General features: G+C 39.6%; 1 protein-coding gene across 6 annotated transcripts in view; it reads left to right on the top strand.

Annotated features, from left to right (window-relative positions):
• Window positions 1-19,503, top strand: part of PTBP3 (polypyrimidine tract binding protein 3) — a 160,292-nt gene that overhangs the window by 54,701 nt on the left and 86,088 nt on the right. For 4 of the 6 annotated variants that reach the window (XM_039543057.1, XM_039543059.1, XM_039543058.1 and 1 more), the window contains one exon: window positions 7,100-7,133. The exons of the other annotated variants lie outside the window; for them this stretch is intronic. In XM_039543057.1, coding sequence (XP_039398991.1) covers window positions 7,100-7,133 — 34 coding nt within the window. The remainder of the gene's footprint in view (window positions 1-7,099; window positions 7,134-19,503) is intronic. 6 annotated transcript variants of the gene reach the window in all.

The following is a 19,503-nucleotide window of genomic DNA, read 5'->3' as shown; positions in this document are numbered from 1 at the left end:
AGGAAGAAAAATGCTGTTGAAGTCTGACTTTAAGTACATGGTGTTACTTCAAAACCCAGTCTCATTCCTCTGTCAATTTAAAATCCAATCTGATTTTTTTTTAACTTCAAGTACTTACAGGTGACACCTAAGAATACTGAAACAAATTATGGACATACTATATTTGTACAGCACCTAACACAATGAAGCCCAAATTGGTCATAGTCTTCTAGTGCTACATAAATGATAATAATAGAGTTGGCAGTCTTCCAGAATAATGTTCTTTTGGAAAATGCTGATTCATCTAAAGCTACATGTTTTACAGAAATATGTGGGTTTTGACAACGTACTGTTAAATGGAACTGAAGATTTTAACCTTATTGGTACGGAAGTTATGATTTTCTCTTTTGAAAAAACAAATTTTAAAAATTATAAAAATTTGAAAAGTAAAACAGATATTCTGTTCTGATCAGAATGATTTTTTTAAAATTTTGTTTTAAAAGGAAACTTAGGGTTGGGGTTTTTTTCTGTTCCAAAACAGATCCTACCCCCACCCCCATCACAGAATTTCATATGAACAAAAATTCTGGGTTCCCACCTAGGTCTAAGCATTTTCTGTCTCCCCCCCCCCCCCCCACTTTGTATAGTTAGTTTTTCTCTATATAATCATTTCTTCCTGTTAATTTAGATTTTAAGTCTGCAACAGGAAAGGGGGTGGGGGAATGGAAGTACTACTAGATGGTAGATGTAAATATCTGAAAATACTTTTAATTCAGTTTTAAGTGACTAGATTTCAAGTTGAACAGCATCCTTTTCTGTATATAAATAGTGAACAGTATACAAATTGTATAGGTTTGAATAATTCTTAATTATATTTGTGTATAACTGTATTTGAAGCCTCTAAAGTGGAAAGATTTTGTTTTGCAGATGATAGTCTTTTATTACAGCCTTTAGAATAGTGTGTTACACACAGCATAGTTTCAGTAGCTAAGTACAGCTGGGCTAGTTAAAGGTGAATTACTTTTTTTGCACATCAGTTCCTGCTTTTGATAACCTCATTTATCTTTGGTAAAGGATCTTAGGGTTGTTAATATCTGCTTGGATTTTCAAAACTTATATGACTTTGTTTCCAGTTTCTGGGTGCCCATTTGAAACTTGAAGGAAGTTTTATATTTAGTGGGCACCTACAAGCACTCTGAAAATTGGGCCCCTTTTGAGTTTCTCAGGTTGAAACCCCAAAATTGGTGGTTACTTTTGAAAACTTAAGCCTTCAAGAAAGGCATAATAAAAACTTAAAAATTTAAATAAATCCAGTGCTAGCCTGGTTTTAGTCTTAAATTCTTGAGAACGTATTTCATAAAAAAAAATCTTCTTCAAAATGATTAAAATATTTTAAACATTGTTTGTTGAGAAAGAAGTTGCATGTTATATATTGAAGTTGTTATGCAAACTATACATACAGGAGGAACTTCATTTTTATGGCATACTAAGGTTAATTTATACCTAAAACCAATGGTTAGTGAATGCAAGGTTATACTAAATCAGAGAGGATTCATGTGTTCCTCTAAGGAGTTTGGAACTTGATTTTTGCAACATTGTTCTTATGCATGACAGCCTGAAGGAGTACCAGATTCCCTCTTTCATTGTCTCAGTGGAATGTAGTGAAGGGGAAATTGCATTTTAATTACTTTAGATCCAGTGGTGAGATTAAAAGAAAAATATAAATCACTTCATCCATAATTGTGATTTTTTTTGGTCTACCAAACACAATAGGAAAATACATATTTTTAAATAAGCTCAGTTGTTGCAACTAAAGTAATTGAGCTTATTTAAAAACATTGGAACAATACTGGAACAATAAAAATGAACTGAGTAAGCAGAGTTATTAGGTATTCATTTACAAGATACATCCAGCCAGTTTGTTACTGGGTTCAGTCTCTAGCTGCAACTGCTTCCAGCTGAAAAGGCTATTGAACTCTGCCACATGGAATGTTCTAGCCTTAAAGGTGCAGTAATCTTTTGCTCGCCATCAGGGGCGGCTCTCGGCACCAGCAAACCAAGCACGTGCTTGGGGCAGCAGAATTCCAGAGGTGGCATTCCGGGTTGTGGGTTTTTTTTGGGTGTTTGTTTTTTTTTGTTTGCTTCAGCAGCTGTGCTCTCTGAGGTTGGTTTTCTTTTTGGTTTTTTGCTTGGTGTGAAAAAAAACCTAGAGTCGGACCTGCTCACCATAATTCTTAAGGCTTCATAGGCCACAACTTTTGTTTAGATTTATAATGCACTTCAGCTTTATTTAAACAGTTTTTGTACCAATTTAACTGCATTTCTAAACCAGTATGCTTAAATAGTGCAAAAAAGAGTGTAAACAAGTCCTACTACGTAAAAGAGCACTTATCCCAAGCTCTGGATGTTCTTGACAAACTGTTAAATATTTTTAGTACATAAATTTTGTCGCTTACTAACAACACACAAGCAACAACATGCATAAAACAGAAAATTAATAAACCACCACTAGTATTTCCTCAGCCATCTTCCAGCTCCTGGTGGGCCATGCAACATTCCATAAAGGTTAACAAACTGTGGCTGTTATGAACCTGTGTGGGATGGACTCTAACACATTGCTCTGCCAACAGTCTCCCTTGATCTCTTACACAGTTTGAGCTGTAGCTCAGGCACCTCCAGTGATTGCAAATGATTATAACTATATAAAATAATGTAGTGGTCTTGTGTGTGTTTGTTTTTGAACCAGATTCTCCTTTTTAAAGTAAGTCTATGCCATAATTACATCAGGATATGATAGAGTTGGATTTAATTGTGTAATGAAAATATGGCTAGAGCACAGTACTTGTAATTCTCTTACAGTGTACGCTGGATGATTCAACAATTGCACAATATATGTATCCTTGATTTCATTTTGTCTGTGTGACTGAAGTAAAACATTGATAATTTTTTCTCAGCAAATTCATGATAAAGGATCAGGCATTTGAACACAGTTGTTGGTGCATGATTGATTTGAGTGTGCTGGAATTTAAAACTTTGCAGGGATAGCTTGTTAATTACAGGTGAACAGTCTCATAGAGCCTTCAGCTTGTACTGAGGAGGAAAGAAGCTAATAGTTTAATTCTTGAGTATTTGAAAAATATAGCTCAGGAAATTGATTCTGTACAACATAATGTTCATAATGGTCTCTTTCAGTCTTAAAAGGTGTGGCTGTAGATGCAGAAGTGTCCCTCAATACTCCTTTTTTCCCCATGCTATGAAAGGTCCCCTCTGACACACATCACAGCTGAATGTTTTTAGAGCATGGGTCATTGAGAACTAATAAAACATTGTTTAAATGTTCTTTATTCTGTTTTGGGTGCTCTTGTGTTCCACAAATTTAATTTTACACAACACCTGAAGAAAATTATTTTTTTTAAATCCTGAACATGCGAAAATAAGAGTCTGCGTTTTAATGAGCATGCAAATAAAATAATTTTCAACAGAAGTGATATAGTAGCCAGGACATCAGGATGAAGGGAAAAAGAACAGTTTTCTTGGTTACTACTGTTAATCCAGTTTTCCCCAAACTTCCATCCCAAAAGCTGGTGGACTGAACACTCATCTATAAGTCAGTGGTGTAACCATTGATCTATCTGACTGCTCTGAGATGAATTTTCTTAGTCATATCACTTCATGTCACTTCAACTTTCTGCCATGCTTATTCATTCAAAGACATGATGCATGCACAATGGAATTTAGACTGGTTAGGGAGGACAACTGGATCAAAAGAACACAGCTTTAATGTATTTAAAAAAAAAAGTGTTCACGCAATTGCCAAAGTCTATGGTATTGTCAATAATTCCTACTAAGGCCCCACAATTTAACCAAAGCATTACTAACTTTTTATATGTGCAGTGTACACAGTCACAAGAGTGATCCAAAACGAGTATAATATTCAGATAGGAGCAGCAAAGTTGTTGGACTTTCAAGTCTATTCCCAAAGCAGAATTCTTTCTAAGGGATCATTGATTGGTAACCACTTCATTGTCTTTAGATGGTGAATGTGCATATCATTGGTGATGACTTGCAGGATGGTCTTGTGAAGGAATGAAATACAGCTCTTCCCCTTAGGCTGTAGGAGAGAGCTATACGGAGCTGTTCTTCTGCTTCTCAAAAGTATCTGGGGCAGAGTTTCCCTCTAAACCCTCGTTTGAATATCTTAACACCCAGGATGTGGGAGAACCCTTCTCTTTGATATTTGGACATGTATTTGTCACCTCAGGTGTGTCTGCCCTACCCATGGAACTAAAGAGTCAGTCTCATTCTCTGGCACAATTTAATGATATAATTTATACAAACTGCAACAGCTTCAACAAGAGAGATTGGGACATTAGAATATCCCACAGTCCAGTGATATATCCTCTCAGCTGCAGGTTGAATATGCTAGGGTACTGTGAATCCCCAAGTGACACATCATCCGGTGTGCCAATGGTCCAATTGTTCTATCAGTGTCAAAATTAAGATTTAAATAGTTTTAAGTCAATAGCTTTATTCCAATTTTAGTCTTATAATTGCAGACAGCATTTAGACGAGAATTTGGCATGGATCTGTAGAATCCTTCCCTTGGTCAGTTGCCTACTTCATTCACTGCACAGTGGCGGACATGTTCACCAAGTGAGGTTGGGGACCTGTGGAAGGACTAGATGATTATATGATTGTTCTCAATGTATATTCACCAAGAAGGAAAGTTATGGTTTCTTGAGTATGTTAAGGTTGCAAAGTAAAGCATTCAAATGTTTTTTTTGCAACTGCCTCTTTACAAATTTTTGTTTTCTACAGAATTTTGTAAATGTAGAACTAGTTGCAAGACCACTTTATAATGCTGTCATACACACAATATACACTTATTACGACAAGGGTTTCTGCAGAAATTGTTATGTTTCAATATGCATTTTAAGCAAATACAGAAGTGGGCAGGATTTATTTAATACCCACATGGATATAAGGTTTAAAAGTTTTTAGTTTCATCCAAAGTTCCATGTGCATACATAGGCACTAGATCCCTTTTTTCTTTTAGAAAATTGAGACTTTTTAATATTAGCTTTTATTATGTATATTAAAACATTATTTTAATAACTCTGTTTAAGTTAAAGGTACCTTATTAAAATAATACTAGATAGTCCTTATCTCCATAGAGTTACCAAAACTTAAACTTTCTACTCAGCCTACTAAAACATTAGTGCCTTTTGGGGAGGAGCAGGGTGAGCATGTCAAAAAATATATATAATGGGAAAATGCATTTTGGAAGAAAAGCTGGGCTGCAGAATCTGCAGACTGAAAGCATTCATTTAAATAAAATAGTAAGATTCTAGGCTTTTATGGTTGCGAGGAAAACTTAAATATAAACAGACAATAGTGAATCAGTATACTCTTCTTGAGACTCCAAGTAGCTTGAAACAATGAATTGTAGAGGTGGTGACACCTTTGCCCTCCATTCATTTCACTGGGATGTTGAGAACTCTAAAGCTTAGAGTTGCTACTAATACCAATATTAAGGCCTGGTCTACACCTAAAACTTAGCTTGACCTACCTACATACTCCAGGGTGTGTAAAATTTACTCCCCTGTGCGATGTACAGTAGATAAATTTACCAAATCACCACTTTAGGCAGGATAGGTCAATGGAAATATTATTCTATTGATCTAGTTACAGCCTCTCAGAGAGGTGGGTTACCTACATTGATGGGAAGAAGCCCTTCCGTCAATGGAGGAAGCATCTAAACTACAGTGTTACAGCAGGACAGCTGCAGTGGTGTTGCTGAGCTGCTGTAGTTTAGACATATCCATAAGTATTTTATTGCTGTTCATTTAAATGGGTGGAATGGGGTCGAGTATGGAAGCGTTTCCCACTGGGAATGGGAATTGGAAGTTGCTGCAGGGAAGGAAATGCAGGAGAAGGAACAGAGGGAAAGTCAGGGAAGTGGTTGAAAAATGGAGAAAAGAGAACAAAAGGAAGACAGGGCAAGAATTGAAGTGTCATAAATGTAAGCATATTTTCCCCACTGAGTGAAGCTGGATGTAAGATAGCACTGCAGAAATAGTAACTGAACTTTTATCCAATATATAAAGGTCTCATATTCTACCATCCATTTTTATGCAGATTTTTCATTGACATCAGTGGGACTGAAAGTAGCATATAGTCCTAAATTTATACTCCAGTCCAAAGTGTTGTGAACTCTCATGATTTTATTGCCACTCTTGCAACATTTGGTATCTTCTTAAAAGGCTCAGATCCTGGAGTCATGTGGTTAGGTGAAAATCTAAGCTTTTGTTTATAAAAGTTCATTCCTGGCCCTTGTATTGCAGAGGAAAAGCTTAAAAATGTGAACCCTAAAGACTCAAAATCAGAAGGCGCATACTCCCTCCCCATTTTTTATAATCTTCATGATTTTGCAGGCCTCATTTAACATTTTTGGCCACTTGGTGTTGACAATGCTGAAATCATAGTTAAAAAGTTGAATTCTTTCTACCGAATGAGTTTGATACCCCTAACCTAGTGTCTGGTGAAGCAGTTAAGGGTAGATAGGACAGATTTAATTGAGATGCTTTTGATAGTTTGACATACTTTCATGACATTTTTATGGATGTGTGGGAGGAAATGATCTTTTAAAATGTAACTTTCTCATTTCTGTAAAATCCATACGCACAAGCTCAATTTTGAAGAACTGTGGAAATTTGGGCTACAAAAATAGACTTGGTACATACCTGTAGTTCCAGGGGCAGGGGGGAGAGAAATGTTACTGTCCAGTGTTCCTTTTACTTTTTTGTGTGTGTATGTGTGAGAGAATTATGATAAAGTACATAATTGTATATGCCCCTTTTACAGGGACTGAGCGGAATTGCTATCACTTGTTGCTTCTACCAGCTAAAACTTTGCTTTATTTCATACTGTGCATTACTAGATTATCCAGTTTCCTTTGCAAAAAAACAAAATAAAACAAAAATCCACAACTCATCACATTCTTTCCTTTATAATTTATAACAATGTTTTTCTTTCTTTCTTTAACCTTATTTATCACTGCCTTTGCAATAACTTGCTCTCTAACTTTTTCCATTTTCTCTCTTCATTTTTTTTCATACAGTGTTGTTACAGATCTTATAGCAGTCGGTTTAAAGGTAGGAATCTTTTTCTGTCCTTTCATATGCACTTGTTACCCTCTTTATTTATAGCACTTTTATTTCTTGTTGATACCATATTGATGTTCATATCAATCATGTATTATTGTGCTATTTATGTCTTAGCAATGTTACTGTATCTTTATTTCAGCCTTTAATATTTTTTTAAAAACTGAGTGTTCAGCAGTCAATCTCCTGTCCTTTACAAGTCCACATGAGTTTTTCTGACCAAACTTTAAGAAGTTTATTTACTGGAAATTGAATTTAGAGTTACAAATAGATACTGTTTATGAAGGGCACTAATAGCGTGTACTCTGCACTCAGGACTAGGGACATAGAAATGCCACTCTAACAAAATATAATGGGGACAGGGACATTTGGTGTCAATTGTTTTGCTTCTGTTAAGGCCCATTACGTACGTTTTCTGTCTGAGAATCTAGTTCTCAAGCCCACTTTACATTCAGATTTTGTGCATGCTGTAGTAAGAAACTGGAGTCTTACAATTGTATTTAAAAATGCCAAATGTATTATTAACATTACTTATTTTTATTGTGGTAGTACCTAGTGGTCTCAGCCTCTTTGGGCTATACATCTGGTAGACTTGCCCGTAAATATTTATCGTTGTTGGCTTATTATACATTTATCAAGATTCATATTAGGGTGGTTGATTAATTGCAGTTAACTCATGTGATTAACTCAAAAATTAATCGCGATTAATCACTGTTAAATTTCAATTGGTATTCTATTTTTATTAAATATTTTTGGATGTTTTTCTACATTTGCAAATATATTTCTTCTACAACACAGAATACAAAGTGTACAGTGCTCACTTTATATTGTTTTTATTACAAATATTTGCACTGTAAAAATGATAAACAAAAGAAATAGTATTTTTCAGTTCTCCTTATATAAATACTGTAGTGCACTCTCTTTATCGTGAAAGTGCAACTTACAAATGTAGATTTTTTTTTTTGGTTATATAACTGCACTCAAAACCAAAGCAATGTAAAACTTTAGAGCCTACAAGTCCACTCAGTCCTACTTCTTGTTCAGTCAGTTGCTAAGACAAACAAGTTTGTTTACATTTACAGGAGATACTGCTGTCTGCTTCTTATTTACAATGTCACCTGAAAGTAAGAACAGGCGTTCACATGGCACTTTTGTAGCCGGTGTTGCAAGGTATTTACGTGCCAGATATGCTAAACATTGTGTGCCCCTTCGTGCTTCCGCCACCATTCCAGAGGACATGCTTCCATGCTGCTGCTGATCATTTAAAAAAAATGCATTAATTAAATTTGTGACTGAACTCCTTGGGGGAGAATTGTATGTCCTCTGCTCTGTTTTACCTGCATTCTGCCATATATTTCATGTTATAGCAGTCTCAGGTGATGACCTAGCACATGTTGTTCATTTTAAGAACACTTTTTCACAGCAGATTTGACAAAACGCAAAGAAGGTACCAATGTGAGATTTCTAAAAATAGCTACAGCACTCGACCCAAGGTTTAAGAATCTGAAGTGCCTTCTAAAATCTGAGAGGGATGAGGCGTGGAGCATGCTTTCAGAAGTCTTAAAAGAGCAACACTCAGATGTGGAAACTACAGAACCCGAACCACCAAAAAAGAAAATCAACCTTCCGCTGGTGGCATCTGACTTAGATGATGATCACCTGTATGAGCATGTGTTGGTCTGCTCTGCTTTGGATCGTTATCAAGCAAAACTCATCAGCATGGACGCGTGTCCCCTGGAATGGTGGTTGAAGCATGAAGGGACATATGAATCTTCAGCGCATCTGGCATGAAAATATCTTGCAACGCCAGCTATAACAGTGCCATGAGAGAGCCTGTTCTCACTTTCAGGTGATATTGTAAACAAGAGCGGGCAGAATTATCTCCTGCCAGTTAACAAATTTGTTTGCCTGAGCGATTGGCTGAAGTAGCATTGAGTGAGCCTGTAGGCTATAAAGTTATTTTATTTTTGAATGCAGTTTTTTTGTACATAGTTCTACATTTGCAAGTTCAACTTTCATGATAGATATTGCACAACAGTACTTGTATTAGGTGAATTGAAAAATACTATTTCTTGTGTTTTTTTACAATGCAAATATTTGTAATAAAAAATAAATATATAGTGAGTACTGTATACTTTGTATCCTGTGTTGTAATTGAAATCAATATATTTGAAAATGTAGAAAACATCCAAAAATATTTAAATAAATGGTATTCTGTTTAAACAGTGCGATTAATTGTAATATTTTTTTTTAATCGCTTGACAGCCCTAATTTATAGGTAGACAGATTTGTGATTAAAATTAAGACTGCCTCACAGACTCTAAACATTTAAAGTCATGTTGGTGTACGCAAGACTTGACATTTGGCATGTAAATACTTTTAGGCTTATGCACAATGGTTTTCAAAGATCCAAGATTTGTGCTGGATTCTTCTTTTTCTCCTCAGTCTGTTTTGGCACTGTTGGCACAGATACTCTTAGCTGAGATGCTTCGACTGCTCAGGTTTCTTTGTTAGAAGGAATCTCCTTTGCTTGCCTTACCTGACTTTCCCTGGTGCAGTTGATTCCTCTGCTTGCCCCATCAACACAACTGGTGCCATTAACACTCTGGCCATTGTGGCTCCATCAATACACTCTTTAGTCACACCAGCACTGCCAGCTCTGCTGATACACTCATGGATTATGCTGGAACTCACCCAAGGCCGTAACTTTTCACATGCTCTGCAGCTATCCTGATTCTTCCAGCATCAATAATGTACATGGCACTGTTGGTACAGTCTGTAGGCTTACTCGCACCACTAGTGCTGATGACTGTCTGCCTTTTGATCATCCCAGCCATTGCCTGCTTTGAATCTTGTCTGTCTTGTGTCCAAATATTCTGGAACCCCAGTGGGAACTGCTCCTCCCTATTCTGAGGATGTTTTTTTCTTCGAACTCAGAGAGTAGCCTGTTTCTCCTTCCAGTTCCTTTAGATCACCCTACAGGTCGTCTTCAAATACCAAGCCTGAAGACCAAGATTGGTTCCCTACAGGAATTTTCAACTTGAGTCACCCACCATCGATGTCTCAGATTCTTTTCCTCCATGGCCTTATTGGTCTTGGGCTACCCTGAGAGATTCTAGATTTAACTCCTGCACTACAGAAGTTTCTCAGCATCTTCCTGCCATCCTGCAACCTGATGTCATGGATTCTATGGAGGAAGGACATTCCTCTTCAAGTCTCTGCCACTTTGCTGGACAAAGTGGTAACTCCAGAGTAGGCTGCGTCTCAGAGGAGTCCCAGAGGAGTCCAGAGTTTTTTCAGATCCTAATGAAGATGGTTATCTTTTTTTAGGTGTCCAGGTGGAGATTGTGCAGAAGAACTGCATGCTTTCCTGGACGTCTTACAGATACCTGTTCCAGGAATGGGTTGCCCTTCCTAGACTTCGGCCTCTCTACCTCCTCTAGCTAGGGTAGACAGAAGATACCAAGTCCTTCAACAAGACTTTGGTTATTTCTTCACTCTCCCAGCTCCTGATTCCTTGGTGGTTGCAACCACTAACAAATGATTTTGCCAATCCCAAGCTAAGACCATCCCAAAGATAAGTAATTAAAAAGACTTTATCTGTATGGGTGTAAGGCTTATTTCACTGCCACGCTTAAAATGAGAGTTGCCACTTATCAGGTTCTTTTATCTAAATATAATTGTTAACTTCTTGGCCAGCTCCAAGGCGGCGTTTTTGGTGGCAATTACTTATGGAAGGAGGGTTTCAGAGCTTCAGGCTCTCCTAGCCATCCCTCCTTCCATGATCTTTCATAAGGACAAGGTGTTAGGCCAGTGGCTCTCAACCTTCCAGATTACTGTATCCCTTTCAGGAGTCTGATTTGTCTTGCATACTCCAAATTTCTCCTCACTTAAAAACTGCTTGCTTACAAAATCAGACATAAAAATGCAATAGTGTGTCACAGGATTACTTACTTACTTTCTCATTTTTACCATACCATTATAAAATCAATTATAAAATAAAAACAATTCACTGTATAGTATATAGAGCAGTATTAAGTCATTGTGTGACATTTTAATTTGTACTGTCTTCACTAGTGCTTTTTGTTATAAAACTAAGCAAATATCTAGATGAGTTGATGTACCACTTGGAAGACCTCTGGGTATGCGTACCCCTGGTTGAGAACCCCTGCCCTAGGCAACATCCTAAGTTTATGCCTAAGGTAGTGTGAGCCTTTCTTCTAAACCAAACCATTAACTTTCTGATGTTTTCCCCAAAGCCCCATATATGTAAGACTAAAGAACCACCTCCATATTTTGGATGTTCATAAAGCCCTGGTGTTTTACTTAGACAGTACAAGACCCTTTAGATCTTTCCCCAGACCTTGTGTCTTATGCTGAAAGAGCTAAGGGTCAACCAATGTCATCTCAGCAAATCTCACTGGGCTTCTGACTCTCTCAAATTCTGCCATGAGCTTTCTGAAGTGTCTCCTCTATCAAGGAAAAACAGCTCACTCCACCAGAACTTAGTGCACCACTTCAATTTTCCTGAGCAATGTTCCAATAGTGGATATATGCAAGGAAACAACAGAGTCATCTGTGTGTACCTTCTCTACTCCTTATACCATCACTCAGTCCTCTCTTGATGATGCCAGTTCTGGCAAGTTGGTGTTGCCGTCTGTCCTCAGATGATCCGAAGTCCCTCTATCTGTGAATGAACTGCTGATGTTGCCTACAGTGGAGTGTGTATGTGCACAATCTACCTTCAGTGAACACAGAGAACAGTTGATCTCCATCCTCTTTATAACAGCCCTTAACATATTGAAGACTTGCATTCCAATGCAGTCCTCTTTTCTCAAGACTAAACGTGCCTAATTTTTAAATCTTTCCTCATAGGTCAGGCTTTCTAAACCTTTTATCATTCTTGTTGCTCTCCTCTGGAATCTCTTCAGTTTATCGACATCTTAATGTGTGGTGCCCAAAACTGGACTAATCATTCCAGTTGAAGCCTCACCACTGCTGAGTAGAGTGGGACAATTACATCCCATATTTTACATATGGTAATCCTGTTAATAGAACCCAGAATATTAGCCTTTTTAACAGTTGCATCACATGGTTGACTCATCGTCAATTTGTGATCCGCTATAACCCCCAGATCCTTTTCTGCGATGCTGCCTGGCTTGTCCAGTTCTGCCCTCTCTTCCACCTATGCTCTTTCAATGAGGCAAAATTTGCTTCAAGACATTGTAAATTTAATCTCTTACCATTTTAGATGCTGCATGTTATCCGCCTCCTCCCAAAAAAGTAGATCATTCAAAACTGGTGGTTTGGTCTGATTCATTTGGAAGCTAAAAAATACATTCAGGATTTATGTTCAATGATTTAACCAGTGTAAGAATAATTTAGGATTCCTATTATGTGACTACAAATCACTTTTGAAACTATCTAGTATTTTGCCTAGAAGGAGGACGTGTGGAAAAATAGTTTAAAGAGACTTTATCTGTATGGGTGTAAGAGTTTATGGACCTTCATTCATTTGTAATTACAATCTGTGAATGATATTCCAAGACCTAATGAAGGCATGCAGCCTGAAAAAGGCTTCTGGATGAGCAACCCACTGAGCCTCACTGCAAGAGCTCAGGTCTACTTACAAACCCAACCCCTTCAACATATAGGAAAGAGTATTACTCAACTTTACACCTGCAGGTTCAGGAGGCCAAACAGCCACTCTCCAATAAATATAACCACTATCATGGTAGTGAAATAAGAAAAGGTCTGCTTCTGTCTTTTGACTTTTTTTTTTCTGTTGGTGGCATCCCACTGTCTGCCAACGAGTAAGTTATGACAGACTTTTTGTTCAAGTTCCATTTTTTTCTAGCTATGCAGATTTCTCTTGCTTTGTTCAGATTAGCTGCTCAGAATATTTTCTGTTTTTATATTGTTTGATATTGGCTTCCTATTTTTAAGTAGAAGTAGTTTGAATAACTTGTTATGATATTTAAATGAACTATGTAATGTCTTACCAATCTATTCATGAATCACTGTAGGATTGTGGACTTAGTATTTAAGAAGCTGGAATTAGTGATCATTCTCTTAAAGGCTCAAATGATACCTATCTCTTAGAAATGTATTGTTGGTAATCATTTTGAATATGAAGAATTAAAGATCCAGGCCCTGATGGCTACTTTTCTCCTAAGCCACATTTCCTACCATGGGAAGCTAGGTTCTGTGGATTGAGGACTCTTAATTACTGTTTCTAGACTGTAATTTATGGAAAAAAATATTTTCAGATAAATTCTGCTCATCTTGTGTAAGTGGATACAACCTTATATACAAACAATTTATGACCTTGTGGGTGTCTCTTATCTCATAGTCCTGAAACATGTTCCACCAGGCCAAAAACAATATGTTTGAGGAATGTGTCTATCTCAGAGGTATGCAAGGTTGTTACTTGGAGTCAGTTTGAGCATTTATGCAGCATTATTCTCTAGACTTGGCAACTAGATATGCATCCAGTTTGGGAGAATAGTCTGTCAATTTTCAACTAGCTCTTTACAGGCCCATGCTACTGGAGTTAATCTCCCCAAAGTGGGAAGCCTCCTTGACAGCTCCAAAGAACTAGATATGGAAGATAACTTTAGTACTCCCTCAATTTTATATTTGCCTCTGTAGTAGTGAGTGGGAGACTCTTACTGAAAAAAATGTGGGGCTGTTCTCTCAAATAAAATTTGTCTTTCAATTTTTGTCCCAGTTTTGGTCAGTTCAGTCTTGGAGAAACTATTTAATTTCCTTACTACATTAAAGAAACAACTGCAGAATCCAGGCCTCTCTGCTTTTTGTTTTCTCCCAGTATGCTAACCTTGGACTATGTTGCAGAAAGTCATGGGGGAAGAAGAGAGGAAAACGTAACTTTTTACAGATGACACCTTTTTTGTTTGTTTTTGTTTTGTTTAATATGTGGGTATTTCTTGTATCATATACAGCAGGGTAATGAATTTATATGGATTTACTAGGAAAAAAGCCAACATTGGAGACTAGCAAAAGCTATTTAGTTTGTGGAGAGAGAGGAAATAACTGCTGAAATGTAGGTTTCCATGGTTTTTGGAACCAAAGACAACCAAATAAATACAGTGAGTTTTTGATTCACCATAATAAAATATAGGAAATATCTAGGTTTTTGTTTCCTCTTTAAAATTGTATAATACTTCTATCAGTCTTGCAAAACTGTCAAGGGAGCTTATCAGTATGGGGAGAAATCTAATTCTAGTCTAGTTCTTTACTTGCATAAGAAAATGACAATCCCTACTCTATAAAATCATGCACATATTAAGTGTGCAAACATTCATCTGGACACACACACACTGTGCCTCTTTCTTATCCTCTTCAATCTGATCAAGTCAGTGACACTCTGACAAGCCCCATTTGTATTGTTGACACAGATACCCCCTCTATTTACTCATCTTTCATGTCTAAGACATCAGTTATCTTCCCTTTCCCACCAAATCCCTTATATCTCAGCAGAAGCACTTCAAAACCAGAGTCATTCATCATCTGTTCCCCTGTTGCCTGACCTAGCTCCTTGAATGCTCCCTTTTAGTATCACACTCTTTACTATCCAGAGGGACTGGGGGTTCTGCCTTATTCCCTGCATGTTTATGGAGAAGTACACTAGAGCTTTTGGGCTCTTTGATCATTCCCTGGATGGGGAAATAAGGAACTATGGCTATAGCTACACTAGAGAGCTTACAGCTGCACTGCTGTAAGCTCTCTAGTGTAGCCACTCTAAGCCGACAGGAAAGAGCTCTTCCACTGACGTAATTAATCCACCCCCAACAGTCAGCGGTAGTTATACTGATGGGAGAAGCTCTCCCGCTGACATAGTGCTGTCTACACTGTCCCTTAGGTCAGTGTCACTTATGTCGCTCGGGGGGTGGTGGTTTATTCATACCTTGAGCAACATAAGTTAGATCAGTAGAAGTGGTAGTGTAAACATAGCCTGAGTCTTAAGTCTGCCTGCAGAGGCATAGGGAATTAGAAATTAGGATCAGTGGTTTTCAAACTCTTTTTCTGGTGACCCAGTTGAAGAAAATTATTGATGCACTTGACCCAGTGGAGCTGGGGATGAGAGGTTTTGGGTGTGAGAGAGGCTCAGGGCTGGAGCAGAGGGTTGGGGTGAGGGCTACAGGGTGGGGCCAGGAATGAGGAGTTCAGGGAGGGGGTTCTGGGCTGGGACAGGTTGGGGTGCAGGAGGGGGTCAGGGCTTTGGGCTGGGGGTGCAGGCTCTGGGCTAGGTTTGGGGGGGCTCAGGGCTGGGGCAGGGGATTGAGACACGGGCATACCTCGGGTGGCTCCTGGTCAGCAGCGCAACGGGGGTGCTAAGGCAGGCTTCCTGCCTGTCCTAGCACCGCAGACTGCGCTGCGCCCAGGTAGCAGCCAGCAGTAGGTCCAGCTCCTAGGCGGAAGCACACAAGTGGCTCCGCACAACTCTTGCTTGGAGGCACTGGCTCTTTCTGCCCCCTCCCATTCGTTGGTTCCTGGACCATGGGACTGCGGAGCCAGTGCTTGGGGCAGGGGTGGAGCGCGGAGCCTTGTTGCCCTCCTGCCTAGGAGCTGGACCTGCTTGTGGCTGCTTCCAGGGTGCAGCACGGTTTCAGAACAAGTAGGGACTAGTCTGGCAGCACCACTGACGGGACTTTTAACGGCCCGGTCGGTGGTGCTGACCAGAGCCACTGCAACCCAGTGCCTTACATTCCACAATCCAGTACTAGGTCACGACCCGCAGTTTGAAAACCACTGGGATAAAGGGACATCTGTGTGGAGAGATCTCTTCCCTCTGGCAAAATGGGGGGATGATTGTATATCACTGTAAGTGGAGTTGCTACACAGGACTGGCAAGGGGTGGTGGTTGAGATAACACAAGTAAACTACACGTTGGTCACAAATTAACTATGTGTCTGTGTCTACAAACTGGTCTTGTTAGAGCCATTTGTACAAGATAACAGGAGGAGAGGGCTTCACTTTGTCACAGGATTATTTGGTACATTGCAAAGATGTTTAAGTAAAACTTTAATTTCTTTGAGTTAGAAATTCGTGTCCCTATTAACCTTTTCAATATAATCAATTTGTCACTGATTTTTCCCAGGTAAAAAAAAATCAGACTTGCAAATAAATGTAAGTTTATAATGCAAATGACATCAACTGTTCAAACTAGTTTTAATTTTTTTTCCCCTCCAAATTTCTTTCCTTGGTTTGGTTTGTAAAAGAAATATTGATTGCTATATTGCAACAGGTAAAACACATGCTGTTTAAACTTAGTACATTTCATCCATGAACAAAAGTCATCGTGCAACTTGTTGAACACTTGTCTCACTTGTGTGGTCTATAATACTAATTTCTAATTGACATTATTAAACAAGTGGGTGGCTATAGAACTATTAATGCCATTGCAACTGGAAAATGTGAACAAAATAGAGCCTTTTCAGTAAAGAATTTAAAAATGAGTTTGCATTAAATTAAAACTTTAAACTTTCAGAGTTGGTTGCATCAAACATAGAAAATCAAGCAAAAACACTACCACGTGCTTGAGGCCTACCCCAATATGCTATAAAATCTCCATGGCCCACCTGTGCCATAACAACTGGTTTTCTGCATATAAAAGCCAGGGCCGGCGTTAAGGGGTAGCAAGCAGGGCAATTGCCTGGGGCCCCATGCCACAGGAGCCCCCACGAAGCTACGTTGCTCAGACTTTGGCTTCAGCGCTGTGTGGCGGGGCTCAGGGCCCCGGGCTCCAGCCTCATGTGATGGAGCTTTGGCTTTCTGCTCTGAGCCCCAGTGAGTCTAATGCTGGCCCTGCTTGGCGGACCCCTTGAAACCTGCTTGCACGGCCCCCCCCCCCCCCCCAGGTGGCCATGGACTCTTGATTGAAAGCCACTGCCCTAGTTTATGCTCTGGCTCTATAGTCATCCTTAGTGCTCTCCGTTTTTGTTATGCCATATAATCAGCTATCTATTAATTTGTGGTTGAACTTGGTCAAAGCACCCAGAGTGCCAACCATGCACCTTTAAGAAAAGCTAAAGAAGGTTGGTATGTGCTTTCTTTGTGTACATAACAATACAGCTCACCATATTAAAAACTGCAAATAATATATAATGATAATTTTATTTAACTGCATATTTTGAGTCTGACCCAATGGATTAAATTGTGAAATGGCTTTTATTTAAAAACTTTTTTTAAAATATTGAGTCTCTTTCAGATAATTAAACTGGTATTAAGGCTTATTGGAATCTGGTTTTCCTTTACAATGCCTGTGATCTGTATTGATTCCAGCAGCTGCTCCAGAATGCTTTAAATCCCACTCCCCAGGGGTAACAGAACAGAAGCCAGTCTCCCCTTTCAGTCCCTCTGTGTTTTTCTGAAATGCCTGTTCCATGCTTAGGAACTAGCTCTTGTGTGCAGCTGCCCAAATGTCTATGCTGGTTCCACACGCTGGATGAACTCCTGCCTGGAGGAGACACTAGGTATTGGATCTCCTGGGCCTGTGGGGAGAGGAGGCTGTGCAAGCACAGCTGTAGAACCTTGGACATCTATGGGCAGATTGCATCGGGGATGCATGGAAAGTGGTATAAAAAGGATCAGCAGCAGTGCCATGTGAAAGCCAAGGAACTTCGCCAGGCAGACCATAAGGCCAGAGGCACCAACAATCAATCTGGTGTTGAGCCACATGCCTGCTGCTTTTACAAAGAGCTGCATGCCATACTTGGCGAAGGCCCCTATCTGATCCCTACAAATCACCCTGAATACCTTGGAGGATGCTGAAACAGAGATCGCTGCCATGAGCAGCGCAGAGAATGAAAGTTGGGGGTGGGGGAAAGACACAACAGGAAGCACAGAACACTGCTGCGCCTATATACTAAGGGCTTTTTCAAAGTCTCCCTTCCTCCTACTTCTATGCTGGGCTCTTGTAATGGCTTTTGTGTTTGACTGTTCTTCCTCCCTCCACCCTGGCAGCAGTTTTGCCCCCTTTGCCTCACAGATGATATGCAGGACACAACAGACAGCTGTAACCCCTGGGATATTTTTCTCATTGAGCTCCAATCTAGTGAGTAAACTCTGCCAGCATTCCTTCAGTCTACTAAAAGCATATTCAACAGTAGTTCTACACCTGCTGAGCTTGTAGTTGACTCTTTCCTTAGCGCTTTATAGGTGGCCAGTATGTGGCTTCATGAGCCAGGAAAGCAAGAGGTAGGCTGGGTCCCCAGAATCACTTTAGACATTTCAGCATCGCCAATGGTAATCTGCTGGTCAGGAAAAAATGTCCCTGATTGCAGCTTTTTGAGCAGTCTTATGTTCTCAAAGAAGCGAACGTCCTGCACTTTCCCTCAGTAGCCCACATTGATACCAGTGAAGCATCCCCAGTGCTTCATAACTGTAGAAAAGTAGTCCTTTCTGTTGATGTAATCTCTGGCAAGGCATGCTTGTGCTAAGATAGGAATATGTGTGGCCTGTACCACCCCCCCACAGTTTAGGAACCCCATTGCTGCAAATCCATGCACTGTGTCCTGCACATTGCCAAGAGTCAGTCCTGAGTAGCAGGAGAAAATTAGTGGCCATACATACTTGGATGACACTGGCTCCCACTGTGTGGATTTTCAAATTCCAAAGTGATTTCCCATTGGCCAGTGGCATTTTTGTGTTGCAAGTTTCCAGAGTCTGGCTGTTTCTTCACTTCAATGCAGCTTCCATTCTGGTGAGCCCAGCACGCAGATCCAGGAATGTGGCCTTCCACCTATGCAAGTTCTGCAGCCACTGCTAATCATCCCAAAGCTGCATTACGATGCAATCCCACCAGTCAGTGCTCATTTCTTGGGCCCAGAAGAGGGGCTTCATCAACTGCTACTGCTTCATGAATGCCACCAAGAACTTTGAATTGTTTTTTCGCTGTTTCTTAGAAAACTGTCCTCAAAGAAATCCTAATGTCCCCTATTGTTGCTGTACTTCTGGTGGGCCTGTTAATACAGGAGAATCATGTTCTGTATTTGCAACTTTCATCAGACTACCACAGACGTCTGCGAGATCTATGCTTCTGTCAGACAGCGGAGACCATTATGTGCCATGCGGGTTTGTGGGATTTTAAAAAATGTGAAAATTTATGGGATATGGATGGCATTATGGGATGGAGAAAGCCGCATGCTGTGAACTTGACCCCAGCTCCCAGAGGTTGCTGCACAAGTAATTTCTACCCCACAACAGGTTGCGAAAATGTCTCAAAAGTCATTGCACTGGACAGCAGTGCATGGCACACTGGGATACCTATTCGTGGTGCCCTGGCCTTTGCATCAACAGAGACACTCCTGGTGAGTACCTGCAGTTCCAATGCAAGCAG

Source organism: Mauremys reevesii, linkage group 6 (assembly GCF_016161935.1).
Source record: "Mauremys reevesii isolate NIE-2019 linkage group 6, ASM1616193v1, whole genome shotgun sequence".
NCBI classification, from domain to species: Eukaryota; Metazoa; Chordata; order Testudines; family Geoemydidae; genus Mauremys; species Mauremys reevesii.
The sequence above is the reverse complement of the archived record's forward strand: the minus strand, read 5'-3'. Positions and strand labels throughout refer to the sequence as shown.